A 21534-nucleotide genomic window follows, 5' to 3' on the forward strand; every position below is an offset into this window, starting at 1 on the left:
GAACCGATACTAAACTATCCTACCCGAATTTACTTGGTATTACGCTGATGATTGTTTTTCTTTCGTAGTTTTTATTATATCAAAAGAAAATTTACAGGTAATAAAAGTTTGGTAACTTTGGTAACACATTCAATAATATTAACTAACTGCTTTGTTCGTTTCAAGATCAATACGAACAGATCACGGATGTGTGCCATGTAGGTCAGGCAACCCTTGCCGTCGTTATTTTTTGTTCCCCCATACGAATCCTTGGGTAGGTCTCAAATCACAAATGGTAAACAACAATAACAAAATGTAGTTAGAAAGAATTTGACGAAAAGATAGTTGGAAATTCTTTTGGCTAATTAACGAGTAATATAGTTGGACAGTTAAATCCCCAGCTTACGTAAGTCGGTAGGTGCTAGTTGGACGGTTGGAATGGGTCTAATACATAACGAGAAAATCGGAGATTAAACGGAGATTAAGTAGGAAGTAATTTTAGGTTTATTTTATTAAATTAAAAATAAAATAAAATATATAGTATTAATGAAACGACCCGACCCGTTTTTTTGTTGTAATACTAATTAACTACTGGTCTCATACTCAATAGCCACGTAACCACAACCAAACCAAACAGCGGAAATAACCAAAAAATACCATTAATCGATCAACCAATAATCAATAAATAATAAAACTAATAATAGTGATAATTCAACCAAATCATAAAACATAAAACCAGAAACTTAAGAATATTCTACTAACTCAACTTTAGCAACCTAACAGAAGTCAGACAACACATCAAAGAACCATTAACATCTTCCTCTTCATTGCATTGATTTCATGATCAAACTTTGCATTTACCTGCACCACAACACATATGAGATGCGTGAATATTTTATAAACACTTAGTGAGACAATCCTCCCATCTATTGGGCTATACACACAAACAATTGATATAACTCTAACCAACAAACAACAATCAACAAACAAACCATGACAACTACATCGACCGACACCAACCAATACATCGACTGACACCAACTGGGGTTGCCATCGACCGACGCAAACCTGCATCGACCGATGTAAGACTCGCCTGCATCGACCGATGCAAGACTCACCTGCATCAACCGACACCAACACTACATCGACTGATGCATGCTCGACATTTTACAAAATCCCTAATTGCATCGATCAACTCCTCCACATGGCATTGACCGATGCTCCTTTGCCAAAAAAAATTCTGACTCTAAACCGACGTATCTACACTCCTAGCAAGCTCATACAACGATCCCAACTACAAATCTCCCCAAAAACAGCCACAAATCTTCCAAAATCCTCAAAAACAGTTTCTCACTTTCTTTTCTCTCTAAAAACGGCTATACTCGTCTAATGACGACCAAACCTCCTTTTAAACTCTACTTAAGGGTTTCCTAACCCAAAACGCAACCAAAACAACGTTTAACTTAAGTCGTCTCACGAAAACTGACCTTGCATCGACCGATGCAACACCTGCATTGACTGATGCAACACCTGCATCCATCGATGCACATCCCAAACCGAGATTTCGGTTAACGGATATTACACTTAAATAAATGTATAATTTATTTCTGTTAAAAGAAAAACATCAAATAAAATAGAAAACTATAGTATTATCTTTAAAATCACGGTAAACACATAAAAACGTAATTATAAATTATATTTTATGATTTTCATTAAAAATTTGTGCAATAGTTACTGTTAACATCACAAACTCTTAATTCAAATGTCTAAATAACAAAAAAAACATTTCATTTATATTTAGCTCCAAAAATAATCTTTATACATAAAACTAAGTTGGGAGTAATCAAAATTATACGGGTTATAATCGAATTAAACATGTATAATCAAATAATTAATGCTAGACAGAGATTAGTCATTAATCGAGACAAAAAAGCTAGCCGGAAATTTTAAAACCGGAGTTAAATTTAAATCACTTCTTAATTATTAAAAAAAATATTTCTGAAATGTTCTTAACCAAACTTTTTTTTATATCTTTCCATATATAGTTTATTAATTTCTTTAATTTTTTTTTGTGAACGTCTTCAAAGATTAAAAAGTCTAAAGAGATATAATATAAGATTTTCAATGAATTGACTTGGTAATTTCGTTTGTATTATCGTATTGAACCTGGACCCTTGTATATGTAGAACAGGTCAATATACAATTTGTATATAACAACTTGATAACATAAATTGACTTTTATTTCTTTTTGAAACACTTATTTCTTCTTCTAAATTACTTTTCTTTTTAACTTTCGAATTGTAATAAAAAGTATCTACGTGTATAATAGGTGGGACATGTTAAAACGATCCGACCCGTTTTTTTAAATAATAAGAAATAATAAATAATACTAAATAATAAATAAATAACCCCAAAAAATATTTATTTAAATATTCATAAACTCAAATCACCAAATAAGCAACGAAAAACACCAATAATAATAAACCAATAATTAACCAGAATCATAGACTTAAAACTATCAACTTAACCATGATTCTAACACCAACATTTCAATTCTAGCAACCAAAACATAACAACTAAGTCCCTTGAATATCCTCTTGTTCATTGCCATGATCCCACAATCACACTTTGCCTCTACCTACACCACAGCACAATGAGATGCGCCAGAAATACCCAGTGAGACGATCCTTTCATCTAAGAGCTATACACACAAGCAAATCAAGAGTACAACTACAAATAAAATATAACAAACCAACCATTAAAACAGAACAACCAATACCACTTTCAACACACCTACACATCAACACACAAAACAAGTCATACAACCCAATCGCTTAGATAAGCTCATGGTCACACACTCACCTTAAGAAGTGATTCACGAAAAATAACAACAACCAAATGATAGGCTCTCCAATATCCAAGAACAACCAAAATTGCTCCTACAACCAATCACAGCAACAAATAATGAAAACAAACTGCTAGAAAGAAAACAGAAAAGGACAACCTCACGAGTGAAACCAAGAAATCAAAACGAACCGTTAACTTTCTAATCGCTCCGGTGAAAAGCAAGGACTACACGTCCTGAAGCTTCCCACAAAATTTCAGAACGATCAGATTTTAGGTGAAACCGCAATCGATCCCGAAACACCCGCTGGTCTCAATCCTTGACTGAGACGAAACGCCCCACTAAACTGCCAATATCTCCTACATCCAAATTAACTTCTGTAAAAAGGAGAGTGTACGAAAATATCTTAGCTACAACTCTACCAAAATTCAGTACCTTTCGAAAGGATTTTACCCGTCGGATCCTCCTGCTCCCAAAACCTGACAGTTCTGTTTCTCTCTTTACTCTAATGAAAAAGTTGATCTCCTTTGCCTTCTACTTTACACCAAATAACCAAGACTTATCTCTCAATCTCTCCCTCCCTCTGATGACAATGTCGACAAAAGCACAAAAGAAGAGAGAGGAGGCGTGACTTTGAGGGAGATTAAGGGTTTTTGGTTTAATTTGATTAAACCAGGATTTAATTAAACCAAAAATCAATTAAAAATCAATTAAAAATCCACTCCTTTGGTTTACTCAACACATCCCAACTTTATTTCCGAAACACGGATGTTACAATTCTCCCCCACCAACATAGATTCGTCCTCGAATCTCGAACAACCAACAGCCCATGACTCCTGTGCAACCATCTCCATGGCCCGCCCTCCTCTGAACGATCTACGGAAGGTCACCTATAGGCGATAGACCCACGTTCCAGGCATTATTTGCTCTCGAATTTTGGACTTTCCTTTTCTCACGGGCGTAAACCTTGGGTTTTTATTGGCTCCTCATCAGACTGAAGCCTGCATGCCATAATATTGGCTTCTCATCGGGCCTTAGCCCCCATGCCATAATATATAAGGAAGTCCAATACTCGTCTCTCGGGTTGCCACCCTACAGCGCGCCCCCAGATCGTCATCCGAAGTCGATATACCAATCATACTCTCAAGCCACAAAGTCTTAGAATATGACGGTACTAGGAGAACCTAAGTCCCCCAGGAGTCGCGAGCAAACAATTTTGAACACGTCTGAGTCCTATCCCTATCCATGTTTCCTTCTCGTAGCTCGCGTAAGACAACACGATGTCCAACCAACCACATATCCCCCTCAGTGGAATACCTCATGACCACACAAGGATCATATACATGCCGCAAAGGCCGCCACAAAGGCCAAACAAATGTCCTAAACAGGACCGCCACCAAGGCAAAACAAATGTCCTAAATAGGACCGCTACAAAGGCCAAACAAATGTCCTAAACAGGACCGCCACCAAGGCCACTCGTGCCGAAGGACCATCACAAAGACCATTTGTCCCGAAGGACCTTCACAAAGACCATCTGTCCTGAAGGACCGTCACAAAGCCCATCTGTCCCGAAGGACCGTCACAAAGACCATCTGTCCCGAATGACCGCCTAAACAGGCAACTATGGCTAAACAGCCCGCCACAAAGGCCACACTCTGGCTAAACAACCCACCACAAAGGGCACACAATGGCTAAACAGCCCACCACAAATGCCACACAACGACTAAACAGCCCGCCACAAAGGACACACAAATGCTAAACAGCCCGCCACAAAGGCCACACAACGGCTAAACAGCCTGCCACAAAGGCCACACACGTCTCGCAAGACCGCTGCACACGGCACACAATGACAAATTCTGACTCACATAAAACTTTCCATTTTTAGAACTTTCCACATCTGGAACTTTTCCCCTTTAAACAACAGGCTCGCGGAACTTCGTATCCCGAACACCATCTCATCTTGTTACTTAGTCGTAGTCAATGACCTGTTCGGACCCTGCAACATGGCCATCTTGAGATACACTCTATCTCATACCTGAAACTCAAGATCTATCCTCCTCTTGTCGACCGAACTCCTCTGCCGATCCTGAACTTCCATCATGTTCAGCCTGAGTCTAGCATAACGGTGTACGACACGACCTCCCATACAAAGCCTCATAAGGAGTCATGCCAATACTCGCCTGGTAAATGTTGTTGTAAGCAAACTCTACCAAGCTCAGGTGATCTGCCCAATGGCCACCCCAATCCAGCATACACATCCTCAACAAATCCTCCAACGTCTCGATCGTCCTCTCTGACTGTCCATCTGTCTGGGGATGATAAGATGTACTCATATGCACCTTAGTGCCCATCTCTGCTTGAAATGCTCTCAAGAACACCGAAGTGAACTTGGAATCCCTATCAGAAACAATGCTCGCTCATACCCCATGCAACCTGACTATCTCCTTCACATATTTCTTAGCCAAGACCGCTGCTCCATCTGTCTTCTTAATGGCCAGAAAATGTGCCGACTTAGTCAACCGGTCCACAATGACCCATATAGCATCAAACGTCCTGGACACTATCAAACCTACCACGAAGTCCATAGTAATCATATCCCACTTCCACTCTGGAATGGGAAGACTCTTCAGCAAACCACCTGGTACCTGATGCTCAGCCTTCACTAGCTGACACACATCATACCTCGCAACCCAACTAGCCACGTCCTTCTTCATGCCGACCCAGTGATAGTACCTCTTCAGGTCACGGTACATCTTTGTTGCTCCTGGCTGAATAGAGAACATGCTCGCATGAGCCTCTCTCAGGATCTACTGCCTCAACTCCTCATCCTTAGGCACACAAATCCGCCCATGCACCAAAATAGTACCATTAACCGAAACCTGATACTCTGAATCAACATCCTTTGAGGCATTCACCAGTCCCAAATCCTTCTCCTGAGCCAACCGCACTCTGCTCAAGAGATCTGCTCTATCAGCTGCAACCAAACCCATCGTCTCCTGAGAAACTGCACACAGACTCAACGCACTGATCTCTCCTACCAGAGACTCCATATCCTGCTCCTGACCCGAAGCTGCCCGCTTCCGACTCAAGGCATCTGCAACCAAGTTAGCCTTACCAGGGTGATAGGCTATCTCCAAATCATAATCCGCCACCAGCTCCATCCATCGCCTCTGCTTCAAATTCAGCTCGGGCTGAGTGAATATATACTTCAAGCTCTTATGATCAGTAAACACCTGTACCTTCGCACCATAAAGATAATATCTCCAAATCTTCGGGGAAAAAACTACAACACCCATTTCCAAGTCATGAGTAGGATAGTTGTCCTCATGCTTCCGCAACTGCCGCGAAGCATAGGCAATCACCTTCCCATGCTGCATCAACACACACCCCAAACCAACTCTGGATGCATCTGTATACACCACATAGGGTTCTCCCTGCTCATGCAAAGTTAACACCGGAGCAGTAGTCAACATCTCCATCAGGCTTGCAAAGCCCTCCTCGCACTCCTGTGACCAGACAAAAGGAACATCCTTCCCTGTCAATTTAGTCATAGGACGTGCTCTGCTCGCAAACCCCTGCACAAACCTCCTGTAGTAACCGGCCAATCCCTGATAGCCTGGATCTTCTCCGGATCTGCAGACACAATATGACCCAGAAAACCCATCTCACGCTGCCAGAAACTACACTTGCTCAACTTAACAAACAGCTTATGCTCACGCAACTTCTCCAGAACTGCTCTCAAATACATTGCATGCTCCTCAAGACTCTTAGAATAAACTAGGATGTCGTCGATGAAGATGATGACAGACACGTCCAGAAACTCCTGAAACACGCTGTTCATCAACCTCATAAACGTTGCTGGCGCATTTTTTTAACCCAAACGACATCACCACGAAATCATAAACCCATACCTCGTCTTTCTACTTGACGAATAACACCGACGCTCCCTACGGTGAAGTGATAAGACGTAAGAACCCCCTATTTTTCTTCCACAGCTCTACTAGACTAACAATCAAGTATGCTGACATCAACTCACCACCCGGATATCAACACCTCTTGTCCACCCAAGAACCTCTAGTAACTTGTCTCTTAAGGAAACTTCCACAAGATAGCTTATTACAAAGTTAGCTTTTCTCCACGGCAAATCATCAATACGAGCGTAATAAAACAAACAAGTACCATAGGTTCGCATATTCTGATTCACCGCATCAAATGCTTTGCAAGCCGCCAACTCAAACCACTTGCTTTGTTTCCCTCAGCAAGCTTACCAAAACTTTAAATCTAGCAACCCTGTCCATCTCCAATGAAGGTAAACCAACATCGTCGCAACGATTAGATTATCCTGCCATAAAGGCTTTTCGTGAACTTATATATCCGGAAAACATGCCTTTCCCGTCTCAAACCTGCTGCAGCTCCCCTTCCCGGGACTCCAGCACCACCGATCTCACAATTCTGGCGCAACAGCCACACATTCATAACCGCTCTGGTCATAAAACCCTGGCCCATTGGTCAACACATCCAAAACCAGATATTAAACCACCGTCAATCTCTCGAGGTCTACATTCAATCGTTATGTTTATACTCACGTCCTAGGCATTGCTTACTCCCAACTCCTCCACCCTTAGGCCACAACCTTCGAGCCATACCAATTTCACTCTCAGACTAGTGTCTTCGAGTTATACCGTCTCACTCTTGGACCACAATCCTCAAGATCTTGGTATCAGGGGAACTACTCATCCCCTCAGGGGAACATCATCCCCTCTGCCACTCTTGGAGCCCCCAGCCCCTCGAGCTATCGATATTCAGGAGAATCACCATCCCCTCAGGAGCAACAATCCTTAACGACTATAAACATCTCCCGACCAAAAGTACCTCATGTGGTCCCAGTATAACATTGCAATGTTACACCTGCCCACTCAACCTCTCATAACAACCTGGATTACCCACCAAATAGAGAAGTATTTGATCCAAGTACATATGACTACCTATCTGCCACTCTAGGCTCGATACCTCTCGAGAAGAATCTCGTACCGGTCATCTTCAACTGCTCCATCCTCCTAACAAAAAATGGATAGTCCTCAACATCCACAGCCCTCGACTGCACTCTGCCACATACGGTACAACTGGAGCCTGCATCGGTATCCCTCTCGGTAACCGCTCCCACAACACGCCAACAGATCCGCAAAGCGATCGTCTCGAACCTGGGCTCCACCGTCTGCAACCCCACACTTGGGTTCCCAGCACCCCCGACACGCTCACCGACTAACTCCCTCTGGTCCCTCCTGATACGCTTGCGATCCTATGGCTTACCTCCTCGTGGAACTCTGGACCACACACTTGCTGGCCGTGAAAACCCGCTCAACCACGACAACGCCCACGTCCAAGAACAACAACTCAAACACCTTTAACCACTGCACTTCCAAGAACAGAGGCTAACAAGCAATCTTAACATAGCACAAAAACATAAACTCACTGTGGAATCACACTGTAGGCTCGATGAGGATCTTCTAGGACTCCATGCCACACAAAATTGACTAACTCATATAATCAATCCAGATATGCAATCCCAAACATCACAACAGAAACCTAGTGAACCCAAACCTAGAACCGTAAGGGCTCTGATACCAAACTAAAACGACCCGACCCGTTTTTTTTAATAAAAAAATAATAATAAATAATACTAAATAATAAATAAATAATAAATAAATAAATAACCCCAAAAAATATTTATTTAAATATGCATAAACTCAAATCACCAAATAAGCAGCGGAAAATACCAATAATAATAAACCAATAATTAACTAGAATCATAGTCCCAAAACTATCAATTTAAACCATGATTCTAACACCAACATTTCAATTCTAGCAACCTAGCAGAAACCAAAACATAACAACTAAGTCCCTTGAACATCCTCCTCTTCATTGCCATGATCCCACAGTGACACTTTGCCTCTACCTGCACCACAACACAATGAGATGCGCCAGAAATACCCTGTGAGGCAATCCTCCCATCTACGAGCTATACACACAAGCAAATTAAGAGTACAACTACAAATAAAATATAACAAACCAACCATTAAAATAGAACAACCAATACCACTTTCAACACACCTACACATCAACACACAAAAAAAGTCATACAACACAATCACTTAGATAAGCTCATGATCACACACTCACCTTAAGAAGTGATTCACGAAAAATAACAACAACCAAATGATAGGCTCTCCAATATCCAAGAACAACCAAACTCGCTCCTACAACCAATCACAACAACAAACAAACAATGAAAACAAACTGCTAGAAAGAAAACAGAAAAGGACAACCTCACCAGTGAAACCACGAAATCAAAACTAACCGTTAACTTTATAATCGCTCCGGCGAAAAGCAAGGTCTACACGGCCTGACGCTTCCCACAAAATTTCAGAACAATCAGATCTCATGTGAAACCGCAATCGATCCCGAAATACCCGTTGGTCTCAATCCGCGACTGAGACAAAACGCCCCATTAAAAGGCCATTATATCCTAGAATATTAGCCCAAATTAACTTCTGTAAAAAGGAGAGTGTACGAAAATATCTTAGCTACAACTCTACCAAAATTCAGTATCTTTCGAAAGGATTTACCCGTCAGATCCTCCTTCTCCCAAAACCTGACAGTTCTGTTTCTCTCTTTACTCTAAGAAAAAGGTTGATCTCCTTTGCCTTCTACTTTACACAAAATAACCAAGAGTTATCTCTCAATCCCTCCCTCCCTCTGATGACAATGGGCTTGTTCGTTTGGTTGACGCAGGTACCTGTGGCTGCGGCAGACGCAGGTATGTTTGTTCATTTGCTTACCGCAAGTACCTGCGTCAAGACGCTGCGGCAAACGCTGTTACCTGCGTCTAACATTTTAAACGTTGTTTCAATTCAGCGATTAAAAACGTAAACGCAGCCTCTGCCGCTGCCGCAACCGCCTGCGTCAACCAAACGAACAAGACTAATGTCGACAAAAGCACAAAAGAAGAGAGAGGAGGCGTGACTTTGAGGTAGATTAAGGGTTTTTGGTTTAATTTGATTACATCAGGATTTAATTAAACCAAAAATCAATTAAAAATCCACTCATTTGGTTTACTTAACACATCCCAACTTTATTTCCGAAACACGGATGTTACACACATGCCCCATACACCTTTCTAAAAGTCCACAAAAAGACAAAAAAAATATGAACTGCACAGAGTTCATCTGCATTAATTTTTAAAAGTAAAAAAATTCTTGAATGGTAACTTAGTGATAGGAGTACTACATTAAAGGGTGATATGCTATTTTTCTGTCCTCCCATTCAAAGCTTATGGCCTTGAATGGAGAAAACATATCAGGCAGAGCAGATCAAGTGGTTCAAGCAGATCAAGCAGAATAAAGCTTTGAATGGCGTGGCTGATAAAAGGTATGGGATCCGCACCTACAGTTCTTCTGTCTTAAAAACATCGTTCAACATTTTTCTTCTTTCTAAAAAGTTATGCAGTTCTTGTGTACACAATTTTTTTTTTTGTCTTTTAGCCATAAATGCAGGAGAAACACTAGTTAATTCACCCACAAGTTTTTTGAATCTGTCCATCGGCAGATCAAAATTTTTGCCCACAAATTCAACACATTTATCCTCTAATATAACACACCATTTCTTCCCTTTTACAACTAATACAAAACAAATATTTGAAATTCTTCTCAACTCTATTTCCATTCATCTTCTCTCCATCAAAGGTACTTTTTTTTAATAAATAAACATATTTTTTATTTTTATTTATTTATTGTAACATCTATTTTTTGTGCAGAATTTAAAGGACAATCAAAGCTTCTATTCTATCACATTTTGTTTCCACATTTTTAATAAATATATTTATGCTATATAATATGTTAGTACTTCTATTTATGTTATATATTAGTTACTGTAAACTGTCTTATTTTTCAACCAATTATGTAATGAGAATGCTGATCTTATATTTGTATATATGTATATATATAATATTTTTCTTAGTTTTTTTTTGATAAAATATTTTCTTAGTTATTAGATATATATAATATGAATATAAATTGTATAGGATTACATGTTTAGAAAAATTTATATACATAAATCTTTATTTACTCAGATTTAAATATTGATAATTATTTTTATTATAGATTTAAAAATGTGCTATGAACTCAATAATTACTATTAGATAATCATTTAGAATATTGTAAATCTATTTTCTCAGAAACTTTTAAAGTTTATGAAAAAATTTTAGTACACACACACACACACACACACACATATATATATATATATAAGTCTCTTATACTGAATATATATGCATATGTCTCACATAATTATGTAGATTATTTATAAAACTCACTTAATTTGTAGATTATTTATAAGTCTCACTTAGTTTTGTAAAATATTGTTCTAAAAAAATTTGGAATCATTTATTTTAATCATAAGTAAAATTTACTATAAGATTTATTGTTAGATATAATAGTTTATCTAAGTTAAGATAAATAAGTTAAGATCAACTTTTTGGTGAGAAAATATTAGTTAGTTTTTTTAAAATTTTCTCTTATATATAATAACTAAAAATCAATTTAAAATTGTATTTTTAGGTATGGCTAACCGCAGACAAAACAGAAATTCGTCCGTGCAAGAAGATACAAATTTTCCTACAGAAACATCAGCACGGGTATAATATTTCACATTTGTCTAAGTTTTAGTTAGAATTTAAGTGCAATAAATTTTAAATGAATTTAAAACTTGTAGATCGAAGAAACTTTCAAATGGACTTATAATTGAGAAAGAATATTTATTGATTTGTACGATCAAGCAATTGTAATGAATGGTTACCGCTTCAAAGATCCTACACCCCTTGGAAGAGAGTTCTTGGTTGAAAAATTCAACAAGGAGTTCAATATAAATATAAACTATCGGTTTTTCAAAGAAAAACTTGATCAACTAAAAAGAAAATACAAGAAGTATAAGCAACTTCTGCAAGGTTCTACGGGAATTACGGTTGATACTGTTACATCCATTATATCTGCATCTGATTCATGGTGGAAAAATCATGAAGTAAGTATTAAAATATTTTTCACAACCAACATAAATTTATTAACTTTAGTATACATTAAATTTGTATACTAAAAAGTTGTAATCTTATTAACAGGTATGTAAGATTGTAAAATCATTTAAACGAAAGCCGCCTGACTTTTGGGATGTGATGCAACGTTGTTTCATCTTACATGATGTACAATCATAGTCTCAATACTCTGTGCACCAAAGAAGAGAGGAGTTAATGAATGAGGGTATAGATAATGATGAAAGTCAAGTTCCTGAGACACATGAAAATGAAGAGGTGTATCGCGTTAATATCAACGATGAAACACGTCCCTTTAATGAATTCACCCATGATCATTTACAACATAATTCTCCACATGCTCCTCCAATTCATACTCATGTTTCAAGAGTTCAACAACAAGGTGGACTAAGAAGGGGAAGTTGTTCACAAAGAGGGGCAGGAAGCTCACGAATCTCTATTGGAAGTGGTTCACGAGAAAGTTGTACAAAAAAGTGCACAAGGATGTGTTTTGGAATTGCCATGATAGAACCTCGTTTAATATAATGGGGGTATGTGATTTGAATATGCTGTTCACATATGTTTGGAATGGAGCACCGAGATCATGTCACGATACAGCAGTTCTCACGATGGCACAAGATAGTGATGCTGAATTTCTTTTGCCTCCTGCAGACAAATATTATGTCGTTGATTCTGGCTATCCAAATAAACAAGGTTTTTTGGCTCCTTATAGATCTTCACGGAATGGGGTTGTTAGGTATCATATGTCACAGTTCAACAATGGTCCTCCTCCTAGAAACAAACAAGAACTATTGAATCGTTTTCATGCATCACTACGTTCTGTCATTAAGAGGACATTTGGAGTTTGGAAGAAGAAATGGAGGATCCTTTGTGAGTTTACTAGATATAACACTCATGTTCAAAAAAGAGTGGTAATGGCTACAATGAGACTACATAACTTTATCAGAATTTCAAATTATTTTGATGAAGATTTTGCTGAAGTAATGGAGCATACAGATATTAACGACACAAATTTAGAGAATGATGAAGGTGACATGGAGACTACGACTATAACTGATGGAGATCAAATGGCAAACATTAGAGAAAATATTGCAGATATGTTATGGGAAAATCAAAATAATATCCATTAAACTATTCTAATTTTTATTTTTGTTGCATTTGGATAATTTGTGTTTAATGTTTTCAAACTGTGAAATTGTTTAGAAAATATTCTATATTAAAAAAATTGTTTATTTTACAAGAATTTTATCATTTGTTTAAATAAATTTGCCGAATTGGATTTGTTTTTAAATAATTTACAGTTTAATATTTGATTTACACTGTTTGATCTGCTTTTACCATTCAAACATATAATTTGGACTGCTCAATCAGCACAATCTGCACTTTTCCAGCATGATCTGCATGATCTGCAACGCTTGAACTGCTTTTACCATTCGGAGCCTAAAAGTATATTAAATATTTGGCTGTTCAAGTGCAAGTCAAGGGTGAACAACATCAAAAAGTTGTAGATCAGATCTGCATGTATTTCTCCAGCATTTACCACAAAAAGAAAAAAAAAGTTAAACTTTAAAAAAAAAAAAATCTTGAATGGTAACTTAATAATAGAAATACTACATTAAAGGATGATCTGCTATTTTTCTGTCCTCCCATTCAATGTCTATATGTAAGGTTAAGTGTTCGATACTCAAAAATAGACAGTTTTTTTTCTCAAATTTTTATATTTTACCATGTTTTTATTGTTAAATTTTTTTTTTCTAGTTAAATCTGATTGTGTGCCCGTCCCTGGATCCGCCAGTGTTCACTACAATATATGAATCATATATACAACACATTTTATCATCCTTGTGTTATTGCACAACCATTCCATCTGAGAAAGGGTTGATTACGTTGACTTTTTGTTTTATCAAGTTTCAGTTAAAAATATGTATAATAACAATAAGAATCATTCAAAGTAAAAACTTTAAAAAGTCAACGTAATATGATAATGCAAACGAAATTACCAAGTCAATTCATTGAAAATCTTATATTATAACTTTGGCACGATATGTGATTCCATTAATTGCTCTTCTAAGAAACAACAAACAGAAGAAAGATACCAAAATATTATCTTCAATCCTCTCTACCCAATGGCATTTTCATCTTCAAACTCTTGGAGATACGATGTCTTCCCTAGTTTCAGAGGGGAAGACGTCCGTAATAACTTCCTCAGCCACTTGCTCAAAGAATTTGAAAGCAAAGGAATAGTGACATTCAGAGATGACCATATCGAAAGAAGCCACACGATCGGTACTGAGCTCAGATCAGCCATTAGAGAATCTAAGATTTCAGTAGTCTTGTTCTCAGAGAACTATGCTTCTTCAAGTTGGTGTTTGGACGAGCTGGTCGAGATCTTGAAATGTAAGGAAGAACAAGGAAAAAAGTGATACCGGTTTTCTACAAAGTGGATCCATCTGATGTAAGAAAACAGACAGGAAAGTTTGGAATGAGTTTCTTGGAAACTTGTTGTGGTAAGACGGGCGTTGACTCATGCTGCCAATATTGTTGGAGATCATCCTCAAGATTGGTGAGTTTCTGTATATATTTGATATTCGTTTGATTAGATTTTGAAATGTAGTGGTATTAGACTAAAATTAGACATAATATAGTTTTTTTTAACACTAATTGTTAGAGGAATTGAATGATATTATTTTTAATCGTCAGGGATAATGAAGCATATATGATCACAGAAATAACCAAGGATGTAGTAAACAAATTATTAAATACAACGCCATCAAAATATTACAATGACTTGGTTGGAATTGAAGCTCACATTGCAAAAATGGAGTCTTTGTTATGCCTTGAGTCTGAAGGAGTGAAGATAGTAGGGATATGGGGTCCCGCAGGCGTTGGTAAGACTACCATAGCTAGAGCTTTATATAAGGAATATCATGAAAACTTTACACTTTCTATATTTATGGAGAATGTTAGAGAAAGTTATAATGGTGAAGCTTACCTTGATGACTTTGGTTTGAAGCTGCGTTTACAACAAAGATTTTTGTCCAAACTTCTTGATCATAAAGATTTGAGAATAAGTGATTTAGACGCCATCGAAGAAAGGCTAAAGAACCAGAAAGTTCTAGTTATTCTTGACGATGTGGACAATATTGAGCAACTCAAAGCCCTGGCAAAAGAAACTCAATGGTTTGGTAACGAGAGCAGAATCATCGTGACAACTCAAAACAAACAACTTTTGGTTTCACATCATATCCACTACATGTATAAGGTGGCTTATCCTTCAAAACAAGAAGCTCTTACTATATTTTGCCAGCATGCTTTTAATCAAAGCTCCCCATCATATAATTTCAAGGACCTTGCAATTGAGATTTCAGCTCTTGCTGGTCATCTTCCGCTCGGTCTACGCGTTCTTGGTTCGTTTATGCGTGGAAAGAGTAAGGAGGAGTGGGAGTTTTCCCTGACTACGCTAAAAAATCGACTAGATGGAGAGATAGAGAAGGTATTAAAAGTCGGGTATAATGGCTTACATAAAGATGACAAAGCTTTATTTCTTCATACTGCTTGTCTTTTTAGCGGTCATCACAAAAACTATGTGAAAGAGATGGTCATAGCTAACAATGACTCGGATGTTAGTTTTGGACTTCAAGTCTTGGCTGATAAATCTATCATACAAATATATGAGAATGGTATAGTCGAGATGCACTCCTTACTTCGACAATTGGGGAGAGAAGTTGTTCGAGAGCAATCTCTTTACGAGCCTGGAAAACGTCAGTTCTTGATGAATGCTAGAGATACGTGTGGCGTCCTTGCAAATAATACTGTAAGTTCATATTTTATTTAGACACGCCAAAGCAACAATTCGAGCAATTTGTTTTTTTAATCAAGAATTTGCATCAACATATTTGTTAGAGAGTAAGCCCGTTGTTTCTTTGAAGGGTATTCTTCTTTGAATGTCAAATGTAAAATTTCAAAACTCTAGACGATATTTTATTTATAGAACTAAATCACATATCATATCTTACTAAAAATTACTAAAAATCATAATAACATATCTCATCTACTATTACAATTCATATATTCAAATTTATGGTTGGCTCTCACAATCTATATATGTTCAGACATTGTTCCTATTTTTTAATTATATATGTCTTAATTTCTGAAACTTTTTCGTTTTGCAGGGTACGGGAACTGTATTAGGTATATCGTTAGATATGAGTGAGATGAAAGAGGAGTTACATATAAGTGATAAAACTTTTGAAGTGATGCCGAACCTCTTATATCTAGATTTCTATATTAGTAGTCCTGTAGATGATAAAATGAACGTCAAGTTGCTGTTACCAGAAGAAGGGCTAAGCTATCTACCACAATTGAGATTATTACAGTGGGATGCATATCCGCTCAAGTTTTTGCCTTCTAGCTTCCGACCACAATGTCTTGTCGAACTCAACATGTCGAATAGCAAGCTTAAGCAGCTATGGAGTGGAGTTCAGGTTAGATATAAAAGATTGCAATTTTTTTGTTCTTCTCATTTTCTTATATTTCACCTAACATTTATTTAGGATCCATTACTTTTTAACTAAATAAAATTCATTTGGCAACGATTAGAGTTACCTATCGCTTTTACCTAGTACCTTCAGTCCGGTCTCAGATACGTGGGATTCTGAAATTTTTGTTTCAATTAGCAAAGTTTAAGATCATTTTCCCAATAATCCTACTATTAATATAATGGAAGTACTTTTTAAGAAATCTTAACCCGTACTAAAGTTACATATTAATGCTGAGATGTTATATGTGTTAAAATAACCTTAACCCTCATATGATGAGATGGATTAAATAAGCTTCAACACTTCTAAATATTTGCAAATTCCATTATAATTAAAGATTAAAAGTTAATCATTTGTCTCATATATTTGCAATTGCATTGCGACATAAATTCAGTTGTAACCATTATTTGCAATTGCATAATCAACTTAATCCACATATTTACAATATAATTTTTTATATATATATATATATTTATCTTAAAACTTATTACGTAATTCTAACTATATTAATTTTTATAATAATAATATTATCCCATGCATAATTATGACTATTTTTAGATAAAACTTAACAAAACTTAAACACAAAACAAAACAATATTCTCCTCCATTGTATTTTTGTTTTGTTTTAATTTCCTTGTGAATATGAAAAATATATTTGTGTTAGAAAAAAAAAGATGCTACGTGGTCTAATAGGATCACAAACAAAGTGTCAAATGTCGTGATAGTAGGACTTGAAACTTTATTTTTTTCTTCGTATTTATGTGTTGTTTGTACTTTAGAGATTATTTTGAGTGTGAATTTATAGATAATTAAATACAAAATGCTGTCTTTGGAGCAAATTGATCATATGTCCTTTGTGCTTGCGTTTATGTGCAGCCGCTTAGAAGTCTCAAGCATATGGATCTCAATAACTCTCGGTATTTGGAAATCATTCCAAATCTTTCAGAAGCAACAAACCTGGAAAGCTTGGATTTTGGTTGGTGTGAGTCTTTGGTGGAGCTTCCTTCATCTATACAGAACCTTCATAAACTGACTTGGTTAGAGATGTCTTGCTGCACAAGTTTAGAGATCATCCCAACCAACATCAACCTAGCGTCTCTATCTAATCTCCACTTTAGACATTGCACTCGGTTGAAAACGTTTCCAGAGATTTCAACAAACATTGTTTATCTTAAAATAAAAGGCACTGCCATCACAGAGGTGCCTCAATCAGTCAGACATTGGAGTAGAATTTTAGAAATTTGCATGGAGAAGACTAACGTAAAGACACTGGTTCATGTTCCTTATGCTTTAGACGCGCTATGTTTGAGGAATAATAAGAAATTGCAGAGTATTCCGAGCTACCTCAAATATCTCCATTGGCTGCGCATGATCGACATCTCCTTTTGCATAAATATCATATCGCTACCGAAGCTTCCAGAGTCAGTATCCAGCATAACAGCTTTAAACTGCGAGTCACTTCAAAGAATACATGGCCACTTTCGGAACAAGAGCATCCACCTGAACTTCACTAACTGTTCAAAGTTAGATCAGAAAGCCCAAGAAAAGATCCACCAATCAGTTTACAGAGTTACTCGTTTACCTGGTGAACAAGTACCTGAATACTTCCCCCACCGAAATAGCGGTAGTTCCATATTAATCCATTCAGATAAGGTCGACCTTCAAAAGTTCTCGAGATTTAAGGTATGTCTTGTGCTTGGAGCGGAGACACGTTTCGAAGGTTGTAATATAGAATTTTACAGACACTTGTTGGGTAAACCAACAAAGTATCATGTGTCAAAGGGTTTTTATATAGCGCCATTACTTGAATGGGATCATCTTTGCATGTGCGAGTTTGTTTTATTGCCACATGATCCTCCAACGCAACGGGAGCTTCTCCGCCCATCCAAATTGATGATGGTTAACTTCAGATGTCTTGGGGATGAAGTAAAACAATGTGGTATACAGTTCTTGGAGCCTAATCATTACTTGGGTAATAGTTCCATTGGTGGTGGTAGTGGTAGTAGTAGTAGTAGTAGTAGCAGCAGCAGCAGCAGTATTGAAGAAATTATCCATGCAGACAGAGAAGGAACCAGCAGGAACAAATCTGTTAGGAGATGGATTACGGTTGGAGCAAAAAAAGTGAGGCTTAGTTTTGAATGTCTAAAACCGTGCAGAAAAGGTTTTAACATAAAATAAGATAAAGACTGTGAATATGATAGTTGATGAAGAAGGCTTCGTTCGGTGAAGAAAACAGCATAAGCCATAAAAAGGTGTGACATGGGCGATCGACTTACCCCTTCTATAGGTTAATGTGTTGGTGATGTTCCTTTTTAGTGTACCTCATATTTCATTCGCCACAAGTACTACGTACAAGACAATACAAGGGGAAGCATGAATATAGCAGAAAATCAAAAACTGATCTGAGGTGTTTCTGTTTTGATATGTGTGAGCAATTTGAGAACAAATGAGACATGTGTCTACTTTATTTTGATTTTTTTTAGAATATAGGATATTATGATTAGGGCTTGGAAGTAAATTTATTGATTTTTTATCGAAAACTTGGAAGTGTAAATTAGAGAGTTTGGGCCTTTATGTAATTGCATTTACCTCCATGAAACGCAGCGTATCACATCCTAGTAATAACGCCAATTTTGGACCAAAGGCTTCTCGACAAAGCTTGTGGTCGTTTCAAAAGAGGATTGATAAAACCAAAAAAAAAACAATAACAAAGCTTTTAGGGATTTGAAGAAGATAAGAAGCAGCGATACACAATGTCGCTTCAACTCTGCTCCACGTTCCGTCCTCAACTTCTTCTTCCTCCCCGTCAGTTCCGGTTCACTGATGGGGTTTTGATTCGGTTAGCCTTCTCAATCTTCACGATTCTTCCCATTTCATCTTTTCAAAACCACTTTCGTGATGAATTAACATCACTGTTTTGTTTACAACACTCGAAGGAAGTTAGTTCCTTCGATTACAGTTTGCTAATTTGGTTTGATGATTAAAAATCGATTCTTTTGATTGGTTTGATGAATAAAAATCGATTCTTTTGGTTATTTTGATTGGTTTGATGAATAAAAATCGATTCTTTTGGTTGGTTTGATGGCAGGTTTGCTTAGGATCATTTTATGTCAACAGTTCAAAGTCGAAATCTTTTGGAACAATCATTCAGCTAACTGTTTTGTTTGTGTTTGTAAAACAGACAAATGAATTTTGGTGCAAGCAATTCAGCGAGTATCAGACCAGTGATACGTTGTCAGAGAGCTAGCGGAGGTAGAGGTGGAGCTAACAGAAGCAAACCCGCCAAGCTGCCTGTTAAAGAAGGGAGCAACAAAACCGTAATCGAAGGTTTGGTTACAGAATCACTACCTAATGGGATGTTTCGAGTTGATTTGGAGAATGGAGACAACATTCTTGGTTATATCTGTGGTAAGATTAGGAAGAACTTCATAAGGATACTCCCCGGGGATAAAGTGAAAGTTGAAATGAGTGTTTATGATTCAACTAAAGGTCGTATCATTTTCAGAATGAGCAGTAGAGACTAATAAGTAAAAGAACTCACAACTCTTTTAAGTGTGTTTTGTGATCCTGTCAGTTCCTATATCTAAGTTTAGGCAAGTTTGAATGGGTAAAAGAATCATGTAATCGTACAGCAGGGTTTCTACATCGTCGTTATTCAGGTTTTTCTGCAAATGAAGCGTGTTATGTTCTACTTCTCCTATATTCGTAAAGCTTGAACATACATCTTGGCCTGTCTGGCTGTCTGTCTTAATCGTACTATGCACCGGTGATTAGTCTATTTGTTCGTAGGTACAGCGAGTCTGAATGTCCAAGTTCTTTAGTTTTAGTAGTCTTGTTGTTATGATGCTGTTTGTTTCCTAACTAGAAGCCATTGTCAAAGCCCTTTTGTGAACTAGCATATATATATGTAACAAGAATGCTCCGTTTTTTATCCTTTAGGAAACCACATTCATAAGGTTTTGGATTTGGTTTGTTTTTATGAAAGTTTAGATGACTATTGCGAGATGAAAATCTTTTGTTTTTTTGGTAATTTATCAATCTATATCCCCTAATTCTTCTAGACCATATTCCCTACTCCATAAGTCACTAGTATTTTAGCTTCTAGGCAAACTCGATGTTTATTAAACGTTTAATATATGTTTAATACTAACCTAATCAAAAACCGACCTTAGCTCAGTTGGTAGAGCGGAAGACTGTAGTAGTTGCTGTAATCTTTAGGTCGCTGGTTCGATTCCGGCAGGTCATAATTTCATTTTTTTAATAACACTTTTGGGCTTTACTCGTTCAGAGTTCAGTTGTCATTTGTCACTAATTGGGCAAAAATATAGAAATTTTATGTCCCTCTATTATTTATAATCAAAATCCTCTTAATACATGTTTCTGCTTCCGCTTCTAATTGTACTTTAGAAAAAGTTTTGGTATTGGGCGGGAATTAATGATTAGATTGCTTTGTGTGAAGACTTTGTTTGTAGTTGTGATGATTTTATGTGAAAGTTAAACTATGTAACAAGATTTAGTTTCATTTCTTCGGGGACATCCGATAAAATCTCTATGGTAAATTCAAAAATTTGGAGACTAATTTAGATCTAAACTCCAACTACAATCTTTCTTCTGAAGATGTACATTGAAGTCTAAACTAGGAATAAAGAAAATTCAGCATGAACATATTTTTTTTGTCGTTACCAAAACAAGACAAATATTGTGTTGTCTTTTAGCCCACAACGAATTAGTTGCCTTACATGTATAAATTAAACCAACTGAGATCAATCATTTCATAGGAGTTGAGACGGGTAAGTTGTCAATTCTTTAGCTTTTTGTACTTTGTGTTTTATTTGATCTAACTAATTGTTGAGGTTGAGTGTAATGTTTTGAAACTAAGTCTCCATTGCTACTTACATATTCCTAAATGGAAATGAAATGGCTTGGGGTATATAAAAGCAAGGCGAATGGTAGTTGAACCATCAATAATCCGAGTGACGAGTGTCCTAAAATCTTAATTCTTAAGTTCGATTTTAGTTCAATGGTTTTGGCAATATAGCTAAAAAAATATAAATATCAACAAAGCCAATGTC

The 21534-nt window shown here is 37.0% G+C and overlaps 2 protein-coding genes and 2 pseudogenes across 3 annotated transcripts; all 4 read left to right on the forward strand.

Annotated features, from left to right (window-relative positions):
- The first annotated feature begins 11441 nt into the window (after positions 1-11441).
- Positions 11442-12449, forward strand: LOC147929827 (uncharacterized; annotated as a pseudogene).
- On the forward strand, positions 12449-13054 carry LOC147929828 (uncharacterized). The gene has a single exon (XM_087480739.1). It carries the CDS (start codon positions 12449-12451, stop codon positions 13052-13054), a length of 606 nt encoding a protein of 201 aa, XP_087336865.1.
- A 951-nt stretch (positions 13055-14005) lies between these two features.
- LOC104737114 (putative disease resistance protein At4g11170) lies at positions 14006-19033 on the forward strand (annotated as a pseudogene). The gene is made up of 4 exons (XR_015577756.1): positions 14006-14487; positions 14625-15738; positions 16097-16408; positions 17339-19033. The product of XR_015577756.1 is annotated as a putative disease resistance protein At4g11170 (transcript).
- Positions 19034-19065: 32 nt separating this feature from the next.
- LOC104737115 (translation initiation factor IF-1, chloroplastic) lies at positions 19066-20134 on the forward strand. Its single transcript, XM_010457220.3, has 2 exons — positions 19066-19301; positions 19644-20134. Exons 1-2 carry the CDS (start codon positions 19216-19218, stop codon positions 19984-19986), a joined length of 429 nt encoding a protein of 142 aa, XP_010455522.1. The 5' UTR covers positions 19066-19215; the 3' UTR covers positions 19987-20134.
- Positions 20135-21534: the final 1400 nt, after the last annotated feature.

Source organism: Camelina sativa, chromosome 13 (assembly GCF_030686135.1).
Source record: "Camelina sativa cultivar CO46 ecotype springtype chromosome 13, ASM3068613v1".
Lineage (NCBI taxonomy): Eukaryota > Viridiplantae > Streptophyta > Magnoliopsida > Brassicales > Brassicaceae > Camelina > Camelina sativa.

Excerpts from the sequence above, each read along its gene's own strand:
- LOC147929828 (XM_087480739.1), top strand. The coding sequence starts at position 12,449 with ATGGGGGTATGTGATTTGAATATGCTGTTCACATATGTTTGGAATGGA.
- LOC104737115 (XM_010457220.3), top strand. The coding sequence starts at position 19,216 with ATGTCGCTTCAACTCTGCTCCACGTTCCGTCCTCAACTTCTTCTTCCT. Across the intron at positions 19,302-19,643 it reads ACTGATGGGGTTTTGATTCG|ACAAATGAATTTTGGTGCAA; the intron begins GTTAGCCTTCTC and ends TTTGTAAAACAG.